The 22688-nt window shown below is 43.1% G+C and overlaps 1 protein-coding gene across 3 annotated transcripts in view; it reads right to left on the minus strand.

Annotated features, from left to right (window-relative positions):
* Positions 1–22688, minus strand: part of ANO3 (anoctamin 3) — a 445370-nt gene that overhangs the window by 151362 nt on the left and 271320 nt on the right. For all 3 annotated transcript variants that reach the window (XM_019551829.1, XM_019551827.1, XM_019551830.1), the window contains exon 4: positions 5663–5799. In XM_019551829.1, coding sequence (XP_019407374.1) covers positions 5663–5799 — 137 coding nt within the window. The remainder of the gene's footprint in view (positions 1–5662; positions 5800–22688) is intronic.

The raw sequence follows: 22688 nt of genomic DNA on the forward strand, positions 1-22688 counted from the left end.
AAAATGCAATGTGTAACAAGGCCCATACTACAGATATTTTGAGGAACCAAGACATCCTTACCCATAAAATAATGTGAATCTTATAAGCATCTATCCACTTTGAACTGTATCCAGATTAGTCACCTATACTAGGAACTAGCACTTAACAATTAGGTGTCTGGTCCCAGGATGGACTCCAAATAAGGCATCACTCCTCTTAGATACTCATACAGTCAATGGAGAGACTGAGATGCCTCTGCAGATAAATTTAGGGTTAGGGGTCTATACAGAGAAGGAGAGCAGTTAGGCATCTTCAAAGGGTCAGTCATAAAGCACGGTACCTTGAGGTAGCCAACAGGAAACATAAATCAGATATTTCTAGAGCTTTGGCACCTGCCTGAGATTCCACCTTAAGTGCCTTTATGCACTTGAGATCCATAATGCCTTATCCCTCCCCTCTGCAAGCAAGCAGGACACATATGTTTAGCTACTCAAACGAGATTGATTCTGTCCATGTGCAGAAGCCCAAGAGCAGGCATTTAGTGAACATTTGCAGTCCAAGATGAAGGTATTAATTTAACGTAGGTTACCAATGCATTCATGGCTACTGCAGTAGAGCTAATATGGATTGATTTCAGAATAACAGAAAATTAGGGTTGGAAGGGAACTCAGGCGGTTATCTAGTCCAACCTCTTGCTTAAATCAGGACCATTCCCATTTAGATCATCCCAGCCAAGGCTTTGTCTAGCCAGATCTTAAAAACCTTCAAGGACAGAGAGTTTATAACCTCTCTAGGTAAACTGTTCCTGTGTTTTACTACCCTCCTAATGATAAAGGTATTCCTAATATTTAACTTAAACTTCCCTTGCTGCAATATGAAACCATTGCTCCTTGTTTTTCATCTTCCACCACTGAGAACAGTCTAGCTCCATCCTCCTTCAAACCATCCTTCAGAAGGCTGCTATTAAATCCCTTTTCTGTCTTTTCTTCTCTAAACTAAATAAGTCCAGTTTCTTCTGCCTCTCCTCAGAACTCATGTGCCCCAGCCCTCTTATCTTCTTTTTTGCTTTCCACTGAACTTTAATTTGTCTACATCCTTTCTGTAGTAGGGGGCCCAAAACTGAACACAGTACTCCAGATGTGGCCTCACCAGTGCTAAATAAAGGGGAAGAATCATTTGCCTTGCAATACTTCTACCAATGAAGTCCAGTATGCCATCAGCCTTCTTGGCAACAAGGGCACACTTTTGGCTCATATTCAGCTTATTGTCCACTGTAACCCCCAGGTCTTTTTCTAAAGAGTTGTTGCTTAGCCAGTCAGCCCCCAGGCTGCACTTGTGCATGGGATTGTTTCATCATAAGTGCAGGACTTTGCACTTGTCCTTAATGAACGTCATGAGATTTCTTTTGGTCCAATCCTGCAATTTGTCTAGGTTTCTCTGAATCTTACCCCTGCCCTCTAGCATATTACTTTCCCCAATTTGATGTCATCTTCAGACTTGCTTAGTGTACACTGTATGCCATTTTCCAAGTCATTGATGAAGATACTGAACAAAACTGGTCCAAGGACCAAACCTGGGGCACTCCACTTGATACTGGCTGCCAACTAGATATTGAGCCATTGATTACTACTCTCTGAGCCTGATGCTCAACCCAGTTTTCTACCTACCTACCTTACAGTCCATTCATCCAGCCCATACTGCCTTTGCTTGCTTACAAGAATGCTGTGGGAGACCATATCAAAAGCCTTGCTAAAATAAAGGTATAACACATCCACTGGTCTCCCCACATCCACAGAGCCAGTCATCTTATCATAGAAGGCAATCAGGTTAGTCAGGCATGACTTGCTTTTGGTGAATCCATGTTGACTGTTCCTAATCTTTTTCTCCAAGTGCTTGTAAGGAATGGGTTACTTGAGGAATGGGTTACTTGATTCCTCTTATGCAGAAGTTATGTACCTATGTCCCAAAGTCTCATTTAGGTGCTACAGGACCAGTCTGGATCTCAAACTTTTTCTGTGTCCTGAATTTGGAACACAGCACAATGCATGGTAAACAATGCCTAAGACAAGGCTGTCAAACTTCTAAGGAGCCAGGGGAATACCCCTCATGAGCCCTTGAATACATGCCACCCAGGTGCCCTTCTATTGCACTATGCACATATGCACCCAGATTCATCCTCAGCTCCCTAGCTGCAGTCTCCCCTGACACCACAGGCTGCACTACAACTTGGGTGGGGGCAGGAAGTGGAAGCTGGAAGAGGGAGTGGCATTCCAGAGACCACAGCTGCTGCAATTTAAGCAATGGGGGGCAAGGAGAGTGGCAGCTGGTTGGGAGGCCAGGGGCTGGAAATTATCCCCTTGTGGGTGGCCCATGGCCTTCAGTTGGATAGTTGGACATCCCTGTACAAATACATTTGTGCCAGACTCTGTACCAGAAAAAATAAACATGATTATCCTTTATTCACCATGACAATTAGTCCCGCCCTTTCCTTATGTTATTGTTTAGTTCTCTACCATCTGTATATAATGCATTCCACAGATCTATCATGAAAGTCTTCAACTTTCAACAGGCCTGAAAGGTTGCATTTTTTTAAATGGATGGAATAGAAAGGTTGGTGGTCAAAGACCTGGGAAGACCAATTAAGATTTATCTTGGAAGCCAGCTGCCATGGTTTTTGCAAAAACGATTGGCAGACAGCTGCTAAAACTTCTTCAGTTTTCAAGGAATAAGTTGTATTTAAAACATGCCCTTGCTTTGCATTAGTTACATTTAATTTTATCTTAAAAATGCTTTAAAAGTAAGGGATCTGAAACCATGTTTTTTTAGCACAATACATTTTTTTTTAAAAAACATCTTGTAACGTATAGGGCTGGGGTAGGAAACCCCTCCCACGCATACAAGGTATGGTATATGATGGAATTTGCTTGGCATGTGCACCTTGGGGCAGACACCAGAGGTCCAGCAAGGGGCCTGATCTTTGTTGTGGTAGTGCAACCCAGGCCCCTTCCCCACCATCAACCTCAAGGCACATGTGCGTCCACCACTGGCAACAAGCCAGGGCAGCACTCTGCAGACCCTGGCACAGCTTTCCTGTTGCTTGCTGTGAGCAGCCCAGGCTCTGTGCTGGGCAGCAGGAACAGGCTCAGAGCCTGGGCTGGATATGACTGGCAGCCAGGAGCCTGAAAGCAGCTACATTGGGAACAGTGACCCAGCCCAGTTCATTGTTGGTGGTGGGTGCACATGCACTTTGAGGTGGATGGCAGGAAACAGGCCAAGGCTGTGCTTCCACAAGGATCAGGCCCCTTGAGGCTCTCCCACTATCCACCTCTAGCACACCAACATCTTACAAGTCAAAGTTGTGGGTGTTTTTGGCTCTCTGCCCAAAAACATTGCTGACCCTTGGTCTAGGATATCATACATTGTCCAAACTATTGGCCAACTATGTTGCAGAATCCTTCAGTGGTGACACTATCATTTGAATGAGAATTCAAGCTTTCAAACCATTACAAGATTCCTTCTGTAGCAGATATGTTGCTCTGCTAACCAGCTGCCAAAAGTACACTGAGTGCCAGGTTTCTCTTCATGCATGAGATCAATTAAATAGTATGAACTATATATAAGAATACTTTAGAGATCTAGTCATCTTCACTGGATGCAAGGTAGTAGAACAGTTTAAAATATTCCATACTTTTTCTGGACATCAACATTTAGCTGCTAAACTGCAAGGTGCTGATTTTTTCCTTTTTTCCTATCTTTAGATCTGGGATGGGCAAAGTCTTGCCCGCAGGCCAGATTAAGCCCACAGCAGACTCTGTTTCCCAATAGCCCCTACCCGCATTGCTGCAGAGAGTTTCCATGGAGACCCCAGGAGTGGTGGTAATGTGACAGTGTGGGGTCAACATTTCCATGGAGACCAGGCACAGCACCACTGGCAGGGTGCACAGCTAGGTGCAGAGTTGTTCTGGGGCTGGGATCTGGAGCAGCTCCCCACCCAGCCATGCACCCTGCCAGTGCCACTGGGGTCAGTCTTCATGGCAACCCTGGCCCTGCACTGTCATGGCCCTGCCGCTGCTGGGGTCTCCACGGAAACTGGTCTCAGAAATGCAAGCAGGGTTTGCTGGGAAAAGGAGTCTGCTGTGGACCTGATCCATCATTTTGCCCATCCCTGCTTTAGACATTCAGATAAAGGCATAATTGTGGCACTACACGTGCATTGCATGAGGCATGATTGTGGCATCCAGCTTTAGAGCCAATCACACCTTACTGCTGGTGTAGGGGGATCCCATGCTCCCCCTGTCAAGTAGCAAGCTTCCACAGCTGCGAGCTCCACAGTTGATGGTACTCCCAGCCATGCCTCCGCCCTATGCTTTAATTGCATCTTAAGTGTAATGTGTAATAGGCCTAGGTTAGAGAACACTCAGCACCTCATATAGACCAGAACCCTATGGAATATACTTCTAAGTAGTTCTATATATAAATCAAGGAGAATTAAGTGCCTACTACTTGAAAAAGGGAATGCAAAGCACTCATTTCTGTATTAATGCTCACCTAATTCTTCATTAGTATGCTGAATTGCTTCTTGCTAAGACATGCATTTGCAAAGGGTGAATTAGTAAAGATTCAATTTGTGAATGAAATAAGTTTTGATTATTTCTACTCTTATTGTTCATCAGTGTAGGTTTTTTGCCCAGTATTTAGTAATTATTCTTTTAGGCATTCTTATCACTTAATTCTAGGTTTAGTTTTGTCTTTCCTTTACTGTGTCTGCCTGCCATTAACATCTGCTATAAGGACATGGACTCCTCTTTTTTTACATCATTTTTAACTTCTGGTTTACTGCAATTAGTTTTTTGTTTGTTTTTTTAAATTCTACTACAAATTCCTTGGGGATGCAGAACTGACATTGCTTCTTTCCTGTACACTGGGAATGTTATGCTCTTAATTCTGTCTCAAAGCTGTGTTCCAACTTTTCTTGCTATAATAATATTCCCCATTAAAAAAAGAGCAGGACTTAAGAAGTAAACTTAATTTTCTAAGTATATTTACAGCTTTTATTATTTTTTTTAATGGTCTTGTCCTGATATTTCTATTAACTCCATTTGTTACTACTCTAGGGTGTATTCACAAGATAGACGTCTCCTTTTCTTTCTGTGGGTATGACTGAACCTAATTTTTTGAGATACTCCTGCTTTTTGTCCTTTGAAGATTTCATGCTTTGAATTCCTGGAAGCAGGGCCATTCTTGGGGGTGGGGTTGAATTGGGGCAACTACCCCAGGCCCTGCATTTTGATTGGGGGGCCCTGTGTAGCCAGGCGGAAAGGTGGTGGCTCATCATCCAGCCACTTGCTACCCAACCTCCCCTGCCAATGGTGGCAGCAGCTTCTTTGGGCCCAGGATTGAAGTGGGGGCAGGGCCTTGCATGGGCTGATTTGCCCTGGGCCCCACAGCCTGCTCAGGTCACCTCTGCCTGGAAGCACACTTGGCTTTATTTCTTCTGCACATTTGTAACTTCAGTTTTTGATATCAGTATTGCCTTTAATTCTGCAGGAGATCTCTCAACTTTATTTATTTAAATATCAAGTTATAATCTAAATGTTTCATTAAAGTGAACCAATGTATTTTAAGTAACTCAAGCACATAATGACAACTGATGTAATTTAATAAAATTCTACAGTCCATTACCTTCAAAGATGACTTAATCCGAGGTTCTGGTTTCTGTCTGATAAGCTTGTTTTGAATAAGTAGTGACTGATCTGTACGAGAATCATAATTCCCATGTTCTGAATCATCTGTATATGTGTCTTTGTCTTTTCCTATATCTGAGGGAAAAACAAAGTAAAATAAATAGGCTTACTGGAGATTATTGTAGAGACATCTTAGAAGTAATATTATAGGTCTGGATGAGATGGAACATTCTTTATAAGTACCTACCTTCCTGTACCTCTACTGATAATAGGCCTTTGATCTGAAGTTTTGTCAGGATTACCTCACAATGTAGATGTGATTTCTTTATATTAAAAAACTTATCAAAATCTGGTCTAATATATTGGGTCAGTCCATGCAAAAAATCAGGATATTTAAAAAAAAGCTGCTTAAAAATTAAATTATTCAGATGATCTTGTGCATTTCCATAACAATACTTTGGACTTGAAACTTCCAATTTGGTACACACGAAAATCATATATATATGTTTTTATAAGTTTGGCACTGAACTGGGCTGTATGGACTCTACTGTGTAACTGCCACACAATGTTAGACATATTTAAAATTTTATACCTCCTTCCCCATCTGTAAAATGGGTATAATGTTACTGATTTTATAATTAGTTTCTTCAGTTGTTAAGGGATATTTAGCTCCTTCAACAACAGATCAGTTGTAGTTAAAAACATCTGGCATGCTCTAGGAAGTGCTCAATTCTTTATTAGGCAGACAAGATTCTTTGGGTGACTGATATCTTTTATTAGACCAAGTAAATAGTTGGAGAACAATTCTTAAGCAAGCTTTCAGGTTCAAAAACCCTTCATCAAGCTAAAGAAGTTTCTTGATTATGATAATTCTTCATTAGGATCTCTTCTTAAGCATGCATGTCTGATTACACAGGACCCACATATCTTCAGGGCTAAGGACAGACATTCAGAAAGCTAGAGCCTGAATTGATTCAATCTTTGCAGGTTAGTTTAGCCTGCATAGATTGAACCAATTTTCAAGTGAATAAACATTCACTTTTGACTCAGGAAATGCAGGCTTAGGCTAGAAGCAGGGGGAGGAGAAGTTAGAGTATGCCCCTGGCTTCAGGGAAGCTATGCTGGGGGGAGAGGAGGGGTGTGGCCAGCCCTGGTAGTAGCCTCAAGTGAACTGACCAGGGAGGGGGTTTAATTCCCTACTCCCTGTCCTACCAGAAGAGACCTGAGCCAGGGTCTGCCTGGCACTCCCTCCTCACTGCTGCAGCAGCAGGGGAGGGGGCGTGGACAAATGCCAGCCAGTGTGGCCCCCTGATGTAAAGGGGCCCCCTCCCTACCTTCTTCACCTAAGGGGACCATGTCAGCTGGCCTCTGGCCAAACCCCTGTCCCTGCCACTGTAGTGGTGAGGGACCCTGACAGGGCAGCAGCCCCTGTGATAGTGTCCTGGGAGCACATACTTCTTTCTGGTGGGGGCTGCACTGTGGGTGAAAGTGAGGTGGGCAGAGCTGCTGCAGACTGTGTGGGGCACCTGGTAAAGGGGGCAGGGAGGGGTCTTATTTCACTACTCATGGAGCAATCAGAAGAGGTGGGTGGTCAGGGCTAGCAGAATCTGGCTGCTGTCCCTGGGGGGAAGAGGGGGTGAAGGGGGGAATAAATCCCCTTCCTCCCCATTTTGCCTCAAGGGGCCATACCGGCCAGAATCTGGCTACACCCCTGCGCCTGCCACTGCCACTGCTGCAGTGAGCACCAGGGAGATCCCAGCTCAGGTTGGTGCTGGTGGGACAGGGAGTGGGGAATTAAACATCCTCCCTGGCCATTTTACTTAAGGCTACTGCTAGGGCTGGCCACACCCCCTGCTGCTCCAGCAGCAATGCGGGGATATGCCTGACAGGGACTTCTCTGGCCCAGCCAGGCAGACCCTGTCTGGGATCCTAGGGGGAGAGGTGAGGAATAAATCCCCTCCCTTCCCCCTTCACCTCAGGGAGCCATGCCAGCCAGCACCTGGCTGCTTCCCCACCCCTGCAGCAGCGAGGCAGGTGGGGGACCCTGGCACAGGTGGCTGCACCCCAGCCAGGGTCTATGCTCTGCTGGGACAGAGGGGAATAAACCTCTTCCCTGTCCCCTTTGCCCTAGGGAGCCAGCTTCTGGCCATGCCTCCACCCCTGCTCCAGCTAGGGAGCAGAGGGGCAGGACCAGCTCTGCTCCACTAGAGAAGAGAGCATGGCCAAGCCCAGGGGTGCAGAGAATGCTGGGATACTGAGGGACTCTGTTTAACTTAAACCAGGAAGGGGTCTGGGATAGAAGTTTCATAAAGTGGTTTGACCTCAGTCAACTAAGTCTTATACTACATTCAACCAGGCTTATGTCAAACTGGTTTGGGCCATTTTGAAACTGGTTTATGTGCACTGAACTTATGTTATGTTACAGGTTTAAACCAGTTTCTGCTCACTTAAACTGGTTTATGTGCAACTTTTGTCCCTAGCCCTGAGAACTAATACACTGAAGAGTGGAAGTCTTCCCTATAGCCTGATATGCCTTTCCCCATTATACCTCTACTCTGTACACCCCAGAGGGGTAATATGAACACTATATAGCACCCAGATCACTTAAAGAATCATATATAACTTCTCCTCCGTTCACTTTATTATGACTGATTTCAACTCATGCATGTTATGAAATCCCCACTTTCCCAAAATTTCTACCTTTAAATGAAAATGGAAAAAGTGTTCCCATGGCAACTGTAATGAAGCCATATTGCAAATAAAGAGACATTTTAAGACATGAAAGCTACTACCAAATATAATAAGCCAAGTTCTCATCTCAGCTTTCATATCAACATGGGAAATTCAGAGTAACTGGGAACAGCATTTAACCCAGTCATTCTAAACCATAAATATATGCCAAAAAACGAGTCATGGTTGCTGTGGGAACCATAATCTTGAATTTCCTGAATTCTGTACACTTCAAAACCCAGCTGTAATAATATAGTATTTTCATGTAATTGTTCAATTGAGCAATTAAATTCTCCATAGCAAATATTACAAGAAAACAATCAGAATTAATTGACAACCTACAAACTGTTAGATGCACTACTGAATCAGGTGCTTTATTCACAATGTATTTACTTGAATATAAGACAATCCTGATCATAAAATGACCCCTCCAATAAACAGACTCTATATATGGAAAATGTATAAATTTGTTAGAATTTTCCAGGTGCAGAATCTAATTATTGGAAGTTTGCCTTGAATTTGTCCCCCTCCTGCTGTTATAGCAAGGTAAAATAAATCGGGGGGGGGAGGGGCAGGTAGCTTGCTTCACCCCCAACTTCTTACCATGGCAGCTCCTTCCCTCTCCTCACTGCTAGAACCTGCTCTCCCTGAGCACATTAAAGTGCAAAGCAAATTTCAAAACACTGTCCTTGAAATAACATACTAGTAGTAGTTTGCATATGGGCAGACCACTATAGGTACCCATATACTATCCAGAATTGGTGCATTTTACCTTTTTTGAAACTAATGCAAATTTTAGCACAGAGAGGAACTCCATAAACAAACTTTTAAGCAGCACTTTTGTATCTACTCATATGTAGTACAAACTATGCATGATACTAGTCCAAAGCTAAAAGATTCATGATCAAGGGTCCTGGTTTTCTACGGTGAAAAATTGCAAATTCTTTAAGAAATCCCAAATCTGCATTTTTTTCCAATTAAAATGAAATGCCACTAGATATATAAAAATATCAGATGAACACAATGTTTTATTAATATATATTTATTATTTAAAGCAATTTGAGAGCTTACCAGTGCCTCAATCATTATAATAAAAAAGGTCTAAATGCCTATATATTTTGGCATTTGATTTTGGTTTTTTTATCATAGAAAATTGGAACTCCCCCCACCCCCTTCATTCACCAGGATGTGGGTCCAACTTGAGATGTCCCCTGCTACTGCTTTGTGTTGCTGAGCAGCCCTGATATAATGGTGATCTGCCCCTGCCCATGCCATTGCCCCTCATTCCTGACCCTGGACCTGCTGGTGCCTCTTACTCCTGACCTCCAGCCCCCTGGTCCTGCCTTGCCTCTCACTCCCTAACACACAGTCTACCTTGCCCCAAGTCCTGCAGGAGGTGGCAGCTGCCATGGCTGGAGCAGAGGACAGCCTGGCTCTCCCCACCACCTCTGCATTGAGCAGCATGACCAGAGTGGAGCCTGATCTTATATTCACCTAGTATATAAGGAATACATTGTCTATCATTAAACTGCTCCCAAAAGAAGCCTCCCCACGCCACTCTGCTGTGGAAGCCCTGGGAGGAGGGCAGCAGGGCTGGGAGCCCCAAGCACTCATAAGGAAGCCCACATACACTCAGCCCTACACACAAATCTCGGGGGTGGAGGGGATGTGTACCCCTGATGTATCCTTCCCTGAAAGTGCACCCAGTGGGAGGGACCCATCTCCCTGCTGCAGGCTGGATGAGCCATTGGTTCCCTCCCACTCTTCCTGCATTCCTGCCCTGGCCCCAGGCTCCACACATCACCTGCCCTACTCCTTCCTTCCCTCACTGTTGGGGCCTCAGTCTGCTTCACCCCAAGACTTACCTGGAGGAAGCTGCAGGAGCTTCTCTCTATTCTACCTGTCACACATGCACATGGCACCATCTGCCTGTGATTGCCCTCCTCCTGCTCCCCCCCAGCCCCAATCAGCCCCTTACCTACTTGCAAGGGGAAATGCATAGTTTCCCACATTTTTCTCCTTCAAAGGAGAAAGAAAATGTGCATTTTCCTCCTTTAAAGTATTTTTCTCATTAAAAGGGGAAATTCTGTCTTTTTCTCCTTAAAAGGAGCAAGTCCTTCTTTTTCCATGGCGAGCAGAAAACCCAGATCCCTGCTCATGATTTACCATATAGTTCACTGGGTTGGCCTCGGCAGTCAACAGCATTTCAATCCATGGTGACTCCATAGTGCAGCACCGCTTAATATGTGGTGTACTCCAGTTACCCCCAACAAACACACCATGTGCTAATTAGCCCCCACTCATGTCTGGGACTGGGTGTTCTTGTATTGAGTCTTGGGATCCTCCAAAAATTTATATGTAGATGACACACAAGTCAACATGGCTCAGCTCCATCCCATTATGGATGAGGCCACACTAATCATATGTACCAGGCTGGGAGAGTGGGTGACAGAGTGATTCAGGGTGAACTGTCTGGGGTCCCATTTGGGATGTTTGCCAGACATTTAAGGCTGGTGAAGAAACAGGAATTATTGGAAATGGGAATGAAAGGCACAGCTCAGCTGTGGGAATAAATAAGAAGTAGAAATATATGTAATGGATAAACTTGCTGTGACTAAAAAAAAGAGGATCCCCACTGCAGCCCACTGCCCCGTGCTGTGTAGAGGTGCTCTGCCATAAGCCCCCAGAAGCTCTGATAGCTGCTGCAGCAGCTGGTGGGTGCGGGACTTTTTTTGTTTGTTTTTTTTAAAGAACCAGGAGCTGGGCTGGGCAGCTATCAACAGGGATGGGAGAGTGGGTGGGGGATGTGGGGTGCTTAAGGGAGCTGGGGGACTAGGCAGGGGATGGGGCCTGGCAGGGGTACCCTTATGGTCCCCACTCCCTACCTACCAACATGGAGTCCAGGTCCAGCTCCCTGCAGTGGAAAGCAGGAACTTCCTGAATTGTCAAAGCTCCCTGAATTCATTTGGAGAGCTTCAAATTGATTCAGACCTTTTATTGGTCTCCTGATTCGATTCAGCTTAATTCAGCTGAATTGTCTCCGAATCGAATCAGCACCTGAAGCTTTGCACAGCCCTAGTTTCCATTACTGAGCACATGCTGCTTTTGGCATCAGTTTAATGATAGACAGTGCATTTAAGGAGGTTTCCTTATATGCTATGCTGATAGAAGACAAGGAGCTGATTGGGAGAAAAATTTCATCTTGTATTTGAGTAAATACAGTATTTAAGAAAATAACAATTCACATTACAGTTATGTATAATGAGCACCCAGTAACTCCTTATCCTGCCATAAGCCACAATAGAACTATGGGAGCAATTCCTGGAATTATGCACCTCCTAATTGTTATGATGAGAATTAACTTCCTCTAAGTAATTTACATAATGAACATTTCACTGAGACCTTTTCTACCATCATAATATAAATGTTTATCATTTGAAAGTAATACCAGAGTGACACAAATAAATAGTGGGAAGACAGGTGAACAAAGGGTTGCATGTATGTGTTGCATTTAGCATGCCTGTAATAGGCTCATAGAAAACTGAATAGAATTCAGGAGAGAGGCAGATATGATCCTAAAATTCTTACATACATTAAGAGAACCCATTGATATCAAAGGCTCTACTTTCATAAGTACAACTACCTACGTGTGGAAAGTTTTGCAGGATAAGCCCTCCTGAGAACAAAATTTTAATAAGCATTGCAAAACAAACAAATAACCCCCACCAAAAATGTTTTTCTAATTTAGTGTCTTCTGAATGAAACATCCCCCACTATTTGCTGAATGTTCTGTTACACTGCATATTAAGACATTTTGGCTTATCAAAGACACCACTTTAGTCATCTAATTTCCTGCAAAATGGGGATTATATTTCCTCTACAGATACCTATCATTTGATTTGAAATGCAAATAAAAAAGGTTTTAGCAGCAAGATTTAATCAGGCCACCAGAAGGGCAAAATATCAAGAAACTTAGAATTAGAACAAACAGCTTTTAATAGAAAAAAAAAGAAATGTTAAAACATATGTTGACTGCAATGGTGATCTGTAACAAAAACATCAATAATACAATAAAATAGGCAGGAATCAAGCAACACCTCATGTATATTCATATAAACCGATAAAGTGCTTTCTTGTCATTTAGAGCATATCAGGTGGAAAGGCAAAAGATACTAGCTCATTCAGAACTGCATTTATGTAGCTGATTCTTAATATCTGTGTAATTATAAATTCAGTGTCTATAGCTATAAAAAGCTATAATATGATTGTCTAAATACCTTAAGTAGAAAGCTGGCCTATTCAGTTCCAATGCAATATATGTCAGTATGAAAGCTTCTAAAGCAATTGATTAGTTATAAACTTAAAAGGATGGATTCAAGGTGCGTTGTCAGAATTGTATGCCAGAAAATCCAGAGGGGTGATGGTGGGGATGAATTCAAATTATATTTTAGAAATTGATAAACTTTAAAAATTTATATATTAGAAAGACAATCAATTGTCATAAAAACATGACTGCCAATTATTGTGAATACCACTGGTAATTCAGAAGCTTCTGAATACCATTGGTAAGTACTCAGGACAAGACACCTCTCTGATATAAAAGTGAGAGCTGGTATTCAATTTCCTGTGAACAGGTCTTGCTTGTATTTTTTTGTTTTTTTGTTTTTTTTACAAGAGAGAGTATTTTCTACCTTTTATTTATTTTAAATAAGAGAGTAACACACATTTCTCATTCTTCTTTTAATGATTTGTCTAACTCTATATACTAAACTAGCAAATTGCCCATCATGAATGATGGGGGGGGGGGGGAGACAGAGCACTGCCACCCAGCACCCTGTGGTGCTGCTGCTCTACCTCTAGCTCTGTGCACCCCACCACCCCCTACACCTCCTGCTTCCTGCTGCTTAACCCTGTGCTGGCTCCCAGGAACAGGGGAGGAGGGGAGGTTGCAAGCGGCAGTAGTTGGTGACACCTGGTGGCAGGCAACGTCCCCCACTCCCTGCCTCCCCTCTCCCTCTCCTTCCTCCCTCCTCACCACGTCCCCCTCTCTGCCAGCTGTTGTCAGGGCTGGGTGGTAGTGGTGGCAGCAGAGGTGTGGGGGTGCAGCAGCAGCGGTGGCAGGGGGGGCTGCCACCATAACCCCCCCTTTTCCCTTCCCCTTCCCCTTCCCCTTCCCTCCCTACCCAATTCCCTGCCACCTCCCCATCCCTGCCAGCTGTTGTGGGAGGGAGGGGGTGATGTAGCAGCTCCCTCGTCCCATCTGTCTGTAACACTATGGGCCCTCACAGCCAATCAGTATGCACCCCCTCAGTGGTGCATGCACAGTTGGCCTGGAACATTATGGACAAACAGACAGACAGACTAAGGCTTTTATTATATTAGAATTGAAGCTTTCCCTTAATTACGAAATAACTGAATTTATCTTGAGTCATATTGGTTCACTCCAATCTTGTAAGTTTCTGACACAAAAGCATTCCATATCACCAGTAGTCATTATTTTACCACAGACAGAATAGAATTAATGAAATTTAGGTCTCTAAAATAACTGTTTTCATTAGCATATGAATTTAAAATTGCTATGACTTTTCTGTCATCTTTTTTCCTCCATGATCTAAAAATGATGAGTGTTTATATTGGCTTTGTATTTTAAATGCCAGTTGGGACTGCCCAGGTCAAACAAAGACAATATTCTTGGAATTTGTGGTTATACTTGAATAGCTTGGGGATTTGATTAAATTCAGCCTACACCACAAGGCAGCAAAATGGGCCCAGTATCTCAGTGTAATTCACACACACTTAGAAGTGTCTGCCCTTAACCCCACCCCCCACCTAAGTAGATTTTACTTCCTTTATCTTCCAAGACAGATCACTAGAAAAGCCCTCGGTATCTTTCCCTCACATTGTAGGTAACTTTTGTTTATTTCATCCCTTACTTCCCATCATGCCTTGCCAGAACCAATGACTACTGACATGGCTATTATGGTTGACTATACTTCTTAGTCTAACTTGATCTTCTGGTTCTTGGATTAATATTAATTAGAATAAGATAGTTCCCTGATCCCAGCACTGAAAAGAAAAAAGGGAATTTCAGTCCACATTATTCATGCAACTTATGCCTCAAACCTAAAAATCAAGAATTACTGAACAGGCTTCTTTTTTAAAGCAAAGACCATTTCCTCAACTTTAGTAACAGATAAAGTTGCACAGATATTTTTATAGGGAAGCCTGGCACACATGGTAGCCAAGGTGTGTTCCCCTCTTATTCCCTGAAGGACCTACAGAACCTTTTGAAATCTATTTTTAATTTTTAATACTTTAAAATCTTTAATTTTATTTTTTATTAGTTTGAGTCACAATAAATGGGTCACAAATGGCTTTACATCAGCTAAGAATCTGTATGTCTATGTTTAAATACCAGAGTAGGTATGCATAGTTTATAACCCTTTTCCTCACTTTAACTGTACTTCAGGTAGGCTACAAAAAGACTTCACTGTATTAAAGCATTACAAATGATTAAGAGTTTCAAAGAAACTTTTCAAGACAATTTTTGAAGAAGGGTCTAGATTTTAGCAGCAAAATAATTTCATATATACCCAGCAAGGACCGAGTTGCTCCAGTACCTTCATATAATGTAGAACATTATTGGAAGGCTTAATGCCTGTCTATAAACAAACATTTATCCCATTTCTCCCCTTATTATATTGCCTAACTAAAATGGCAAACCAATTGCAAGCTGGACTATGAAGGAGAGAGGGAGATCCAGAGGGGGTGCAGTGGCACAGATGCACCCCATCTTTTGGACTGGACCATGCTTTGGGAGCCTCTGGAGCATGTACGAATCACACCCTCTCCCCTCCCCCTTCTCCTCTGCACTCAAGTGTGTAAGGATCTACTCCCTCACCTCCATTCTCTGCCACACTCAAAAGCATATTACATTCCCTCCTTTCCCCCCTTCCTGCCACTGCTTCTTTCTTTGCTGTCCCAGGTAACAACCCTCAAAACCATATCTGCTCACTCTAGCCAGGTTGTATGGGGACTGGACTCAGTTGGGAACAGTGACAGCAGCAGCAGCGGTAGGTGGGGTGGTGGGTTCCTCACCCTGACTGGTTCCCCAGGAGCAGCCTTAGGGAAGAGGAACTACCCCTGCCCATTATTGCTGGGGGTGTGGCAGGAGAAATGTGCCTTTGAGCACAGAGAGAAAATCTGATGTGACGTAGTAAGTACAGATCACCACTGTAATAACCCTACCCAGCCCACAGCTATGAGTCTACAAGTCCTCAACAGTGGAGCAGGCAGAAGAAGATGTTAGAATCTCAATGGCTGTGAAGGCAGATGAGGGCTGCAGCACAACAAAATCCCGAGTCATCTTGGCCTCCTTGCCAAGGGATCAAGGTCCCTTTCTGGGAAGAACCATGTAGAAGCTTATGTGCAGCAGCTTCTCCATAGTAAAAGAAGTCACACACAGGCATCTTCCATGCCAGCACATTCCTCAAGCCCTTTTCTGACCAGCTAATAGTGACAGGAGTAGGATTTTGAAGTCTGAAAACTCCTAGTTATGAACTGACATGAAGGCAGCAGTTACAAGAAGGTTTCCTAGCACTTAGATGAGAGAGGAGTACAGTTTGGCAGCTGTAACTGTAACTCAGCAGCCCTCTTCAGGTTTCACTCTGCTTACCTGACATGGGGAGGGGGCTTGAAAAGGTGCCCTAAATATAACCTGTCTAATACAGTAATCTGTATTTCTTTCTGACCAGATAACCATGTCCAGTGGGATCACATTTACTGTGGTCAAAAATACCAGCAAAGAGACACCATTATTTTCAGGACCTAGAACATCAGGACCCTTATAGACAACCCTAAGAGTGAACACCTAGAGCACTGTGGTGCAATCATAACCCGAGAACTAAGGTGACACAACATCAGTGTATCTGCACTGAGCAAGATCCAGTGAGTAGGAGACGGGCAGCTCAAAGAACACGGAGGTGGCTATACCTTCTTCTGGAATAGTAAACAGGAGTGAGAATGTTGACTTTATAGAGTTGTTTTTTCCACTAAGAATTAACTTAGAAACCAACTCAATGAGCTCCCTGTCAGAATTAATGGGTGCCTCATGACTCCCCACCTTAAACTAGCAGGAAGCCAATATGCCACTGTCACCAGAGTGTATGCCCTGACTTCTGACACCATCAGTGAAACCAAGGAGGAATTCTATGCCAACCTTGACCAAAGGTCGACTCCAATGGCATCTTCCTCTTGCCCAAATGCATGGAAAATGGACTCACCATTAGCAATATTCTGTTCCACCAGAAAAAACAGGCACAAGACATTGTGGCAACACCCATGACCTAAGCCTTGGTACCTGATTAACTATGTCATCATCCATGCCTGGGATCACAAAGATGTCCACATCACCCAAGCTATGTTAGAAGCTGATGATAAGAACTGGTCACCAACTCATCTGCTTGGTTATGTCACTCAAACTGCCTCCCAAATGATGGCACTGCAGAAACAATACCAATGGAAGATAAACACTGAAGGACTCAAGGACCCAAGGAAGCAAGACCTCTTCCACCCGTGTCAATAAAAAAATTTGTGAATTCCATACAATAACAATAGGAGAATGTCAACAGCATGTAAGGTGCCCTCAAGATCACTGTGAAGAGACACTTGAATTTTCTACAAGGAAACATCAAGACTGGTTTGATGAGAATGACTGGGAGATCTAAGAGTTGATCAATCACCAGTGCAAGGCCTTTCATGCTTGGCAAAATGACACCAACTCCAAGCAATAAAATTGACTCTCCAACAAGCCAAGGCAGAGGTCCAAATGTAGATGTGTGATATGAAGAACAAATGGTGGAAAGACAAAGCTAAGGAGATTCAACATCTGACTGACATCCATGATATGCAGAGCTTCTTCCATGTCACCAAAGTCACCTATGGTCTGAACACTTAGGGACCAACCTCCTTGAGACCTAAGGATAGAGGAGACCTGAAATCTTAAAACAGGGAAGAGAGGAGCTCACAGCACAGCTTCATGTTCTCATCTTAAGGATCTGGAATGATCCCAGATAGCCTCAGGATTTCTTGACAATCTTCAAGAAAGGAGACAAGTTTGCCTGGAAACTACAGAGGAATTGCCTTGCTGTCCACCACAGGAAAGATCATTGTGAGAACCTTTCTGAACCATTTCCTTCCACTTGCTGACGAGGTTCCCCTGGAATGTCAGTGTGGGTTCAGAGCATCAAGAAGAACAACCAACATGGTCTTCATAGATCACCAGCTGCAGAAGAAATGTCAGGAACAACATAAGCCTCTGTACATGGCCTTCTTTGACCTCACAAAAGCTTTTGACTTTGTTAGTCAAGAGTGTTGTGGAGGATCCTTCTGAAGCATGGATGCCCACTGAAATTTGTCACCATTCTCTGCCTGCTCCATAACAGTATGTAAGCAGTGATTCTCACTAATGGATCTATTACAGATCCCTTTTAGGTCAAAATGGGAGATAAGCAAGGCCATGCTCATCACTCCAACACCCTTTTCAGTATTCCTTGCCATGATGTTACATCTGACCACCAACAAGCTTCCAGCCAGACTGGAGCTAAACTATTGAATGGATGGTAAGCAGTTTAACCTCAGCAGACTCTGAGCCAAAACCAAGATGACCTCACCACAATCATTGAGCTCCAGTACACTAATAATGCTGTAGTTCACTGATTATGCTGCTCACTCAGAAGCAGACCTTCAGGCAATCATCAACATCTTTACTAAGGTATACAAGAAAATGGGACTGATGCTTAACATTCAGAAGACAAGATTCTGCACAATAAGATCCTAATGAACTCTGGTAATCCAGATCCATGGTGAAACTCTCAAGTATTTCCCATATCTTGGAAGGGTTATTTATCTATGCTGACAACAAAGAAATCCAGCATCACCTCAGAAGTGCAAGCTCAGCCTTTGAACACCTGAAGAAATAGGTGTTTGAAGACTGCAACATCAGATCTGAATCACAAGCTCACAGTCTATCAAGCAGTCATGGTCCCCACCTTGCTGTACCAAACTGAGTTGTGGACAACATACAGGAGACATCTAAAGCTGTTGGAAAAGTACCATTAACACTACTTGTGGAAGATCCTCCAAATCTAGTGGGAAGAGACACACACCAACATTAGCATCTTCCTGCAAGCAAACACTATGAGTAGTGAGGCAATGATCATCTGGCATCAACTTCATTGGCCTGGCCATGTCATCCAGATGTCTGACTCCAGGCTCCCAAAGCAAGTTTTATTCTCCCAGTTCAGCCAAGGCATATGCTCAAGAGAAGAGCAGAGAAAGCAATTCAGAGATGTCCTCAAGGCCAACTTAAAAAAATGCAACATGAATCTCAACTCGTGAGAGACTATTGCTCAGGAATGCCCCAATGAAGGAACAGTCTTCTGCAGCGTTCTCAGTATTTTGAAACATCATGACAACAACAGGAGTTGGAAAACTGGGAGTGGCAGAAAGAGCATGTCATGGACGAAATAAAAAACCCAGCACCCCTCTCCTCACATGGAAACACATATCCAAGCTGCAGTAGAGTCTATCGATCCTCAGTAGGCCTCATCAGCCATCTTCAGACACACAGATAAGACATCCTCAACTGCAAGGGATTGCCGAAGAGAAGGAACTTTATAACTGTAGGAGTTTTCTGAACAGACTATTTAATATTTAATATCATATTTCCTCATGTATAACATGTACCTTTCTCCCAAAAATTAGTCTCCCAAATTGATATATGTATTTTAAGTGGGGAAGCTATTTTCTTTGTGGGAAAAGGAGCACTCCTGGAGACACTGTACATGCCATGCAGAAGTCAAGATGGCTCCTGCATTTGTATGCTCAGCAAACTTAAAGAGTAAAGTCTTGTGTTAAGCCTCTCACAGCTATAGCTTTTGACTTAGCACTGTAGCTTGTGCCCAAAGCAGTGAGTGAGTTGCTGGTAGTATCTTGATAAGGCTTGTGATGTGGGAGCAACACTTTATTTACAGGAACTTATATATATAACTACTTGCAGAAAAGAAACAATAGGTTTTCATACCGTCCTTTGCAAGGGTTTGGGGCCAAACCTTACATGACAGAATAATTCCTCCTGGAATCAGAGTTTCCAGCGATGTTCCCTCTAAGGAGTAGCAGTCCGTGAGTGCACCGCCTTAGTCTATGAGCACGCTGCCTCGGTACAGCATGGAACACTTATCGAAGGGGGCTGAAGGATGGAGCTGGGGGCTGGAGCTGAGAGGCTGTGGGCCAGAGGCTGGAGCTAGGAGCTGGGGGCTGGAGGCTGGGGCTGGGGACTGGAGCAGGGGGCTGGCACAGCCTCCATCAGCTCCGGGACACTGTGGGACATGCCCCCTAAGGCCATGCAGGGGAGTGGAGCAGTGTCCCAGAGCCTCACTCGGGGCAGGCAGTGGCTCCTCCCCGACATGAGGCAAGGCAGAGATGGAGACTGGTGTGGGTTCTGCTGGCTCCAGGGAAGTGCTGCACTGCCCGGCCCTGATGCGGGGGAGCAGAGCACTTTCCTGGAGCCCACGAAGCCTGTGCCAGGCTCCCGCTGCAGCCTCTCCTGGTGCACAGCCTTGAAAAGGCTGTGTGCAGCCACACTTTTAGTTGTGTGTGGCCCTGCATGCACACACCTTAGAAGGAACCTTGGTGTCCAGGAAGCCCGGCATCATAGGAGACAGTTTGCCAGATCAGACAATGATGCCTAATGCCACACTTCCTAGACACTGTTTTTCCGGGAGGATTTACTCTATGTCACACAGTCAACCTTGACTTTGGAAAAAATCTTTTTCTCTACATTCTTCCTTTCAAAAACAAAGGGCATGCTATATTTGGGGGCATGTTGTACATGAGAAAATACGGTAATGTCCTAAATAAAAACAAAACAAAAACAAAATAAATCCCTCCAACAAAACAAAAAAGCAACCTACTTCTTAGAATACTGAAGTACTGTTGCTCTAATATGTACATCTTACATATTATTGCTAGAAAGGCTAACAAAGAAAAGTAAGAATCCTTTGATCAGAAAATATCATTTAACTTATAATGGCGTTGCCAAAAATTATTGAAGATTTGGGCAACCAGGTTCATATTGTTTTTTAGTATTGTATTTTATTTCTTTTATAACATCTTATTGAAAAAAATATGAAAGAATGAATTACCAAATTCTATTTATCCTTAGAGTTAGAGGTAGGCAGAATTAATCTATATCAAGTACCTCATTATGCTGCTTTAACCTCTTACCCTGTTACTGGAATATCACTGCCTTTATTGTAAGAGTCTTCAAATACATTGGATTTGAATTTTTTTTTATTGAGAAGACTTCAGAGAAGGAAAAAACATCAGTGGCATGTTGTGATCCCAATTATCTGAAGCTGGAGGTTGGTCTAGGGGGCTTAAACAGCAGTCATAATGGAAAGCATGATCCCACAAGTTGGGACTTTGCATAGGGTATACAACCTTGTACTAGATCTTCCTTCCTAAAGAATCTCTTAATGCTCCAGTTGTCCTACTTTTGTCCATCAAGCCTGAGGACTGCTAACTAGGAGATGGTGCTCTTTTCCCAGAAGGAGGTGAGGAGTGTCCCGGTGAGTAATACATTATAGCTTTATTTAAAATATATGTACGGCCAAGGTTTTATCCTTTGACTGTTATTCTGGTATTTGTTCTTCTATCAAACACCAGTTCTGGGTCGTTCCTCTAACTTCATTGAAGTCCCTGACACATGTTGCACTTAAGATATGATTAGCCAGTTAATCAGTGTAAACCAGTTAACAGTATGGGTACCTGGGAGCCTTTGAATGCCACTGCAATATAAACAGCAAAGTGCAGCATACATATAACCCGAATATGCTGATTTGAATATCTCTTCTACACAGCAGAGTAGTTCAACTGCCAAGTTTATGTCCTGTTCCAATGCAAAGATCTATGTGCTATCAGTGCGATGGCCAGAACCAAAGAAGTTAATAAGCAATAAATATGTGCTTCTTGGAGGCATTTGGAACTTTTGTCTAATATGAAGCTTGTATTTTTGTAACCTGCAAATGTAACTTGTAACTGTAGAACTGACTAGGCCTCAAAGACAAAGCTATAGCTGTGAAATTAGCTGACCTAATAGTTCTTTCTTGCTCAGAATTTAGCTTTGATGATGATAAAAACTGGATTCAACTGTCTAGCTTATCCAGTACATTTCAAGACAGAACATCTCAAAAAAGCATAGTCAGAGAGCTCCAAAGGGGCTGGATTTAGGCAGGGTAATGTTAATTTCAAACCTGAAGATGCTGTGTTGCAATTTGCTTATTGGGTAAACCCAAGCTTGGGCAGTGACTTATTATAATGATTTCTAACACCTTTTAACCCCATAGGATAATAGCTATAAAGTAATACTATGAATGGCTATATAACTAAAAAATTAGCATAATTAGAATTAGAATATAAAAGAACACATAGTAACCCTTGGGAAGGACAGAATAGAAGGGTCATTGCTGTCCCATACCCCTATGGATCTCTCTTACTCCCTGTAAGAGCGAGGACCAGATCCTGACTGGCAGCTTCCACTGGTTCTCCTTTGGGCAGCTCAGTTTAGAGACGCCTGATTTCACTGATTCAACTTGACGCGCATCTTCTAACCAAGGGACTACCGATAAGTCACTAACCAAGTGGAAACTCTTGGTTAATTTCTTTATCTGTTTTATTATCACTGTCAATTTTAATCTGTATTGTTATGTTGTCTATTTATTGGCTCAACCTTTTTATTAACTATTATATATGCAAACTATATCTTTTGTTGTCATAAGTAAAATTCATTCTTTTTCGTAAATGAAACTTGTCATTTCTTTCCTTTGCAACATCACCTCCTCCATCCCAAACCAAAAAGCCCAGTGGCTAATAAAGTTGCAGTGCTTAGTCAGTCTGCAACTAAATTGATACATTCATAGTGCCCAGCTGGCCTGTGACATATCAGTAATATCCTTTACATCATTTGCAGTTCTACAAGCAATTTGACTAGCTGCAGTGGGTCTTACACATACACACACACACACACACACACACACACACACACACACTCCCCACCAACCCTCCTCTGGATCACATAATGCCATTATATTTAATTCAGATTGCTCAGAGTTTAACCACTGACAAGTGCTTTCCTGTAGCAAATAGAAAACCAGACTGAATCATACTTTCAGCTGGTCCTCTGATAAGGCTCAATTAAGCATTCATCATTTTTGCTACACATGGCCAGCCTTAAT

Source organism: Crocodylus porosus, unplaced genomic scaffold (assembly GCF_001723895.1).
Source record: "Crocodylus porosus isolate Cpor-Errol unplaced genomic scaffold, CroPor_comp1, whole genome shotgun sequence".
In the NCBI taxonomy this organism is placed as follows: Eukaryota; Metazoa; Chordata; order Crocodylia; family Crocodylidae; genus Crocodylus; species Crocodylus porosus.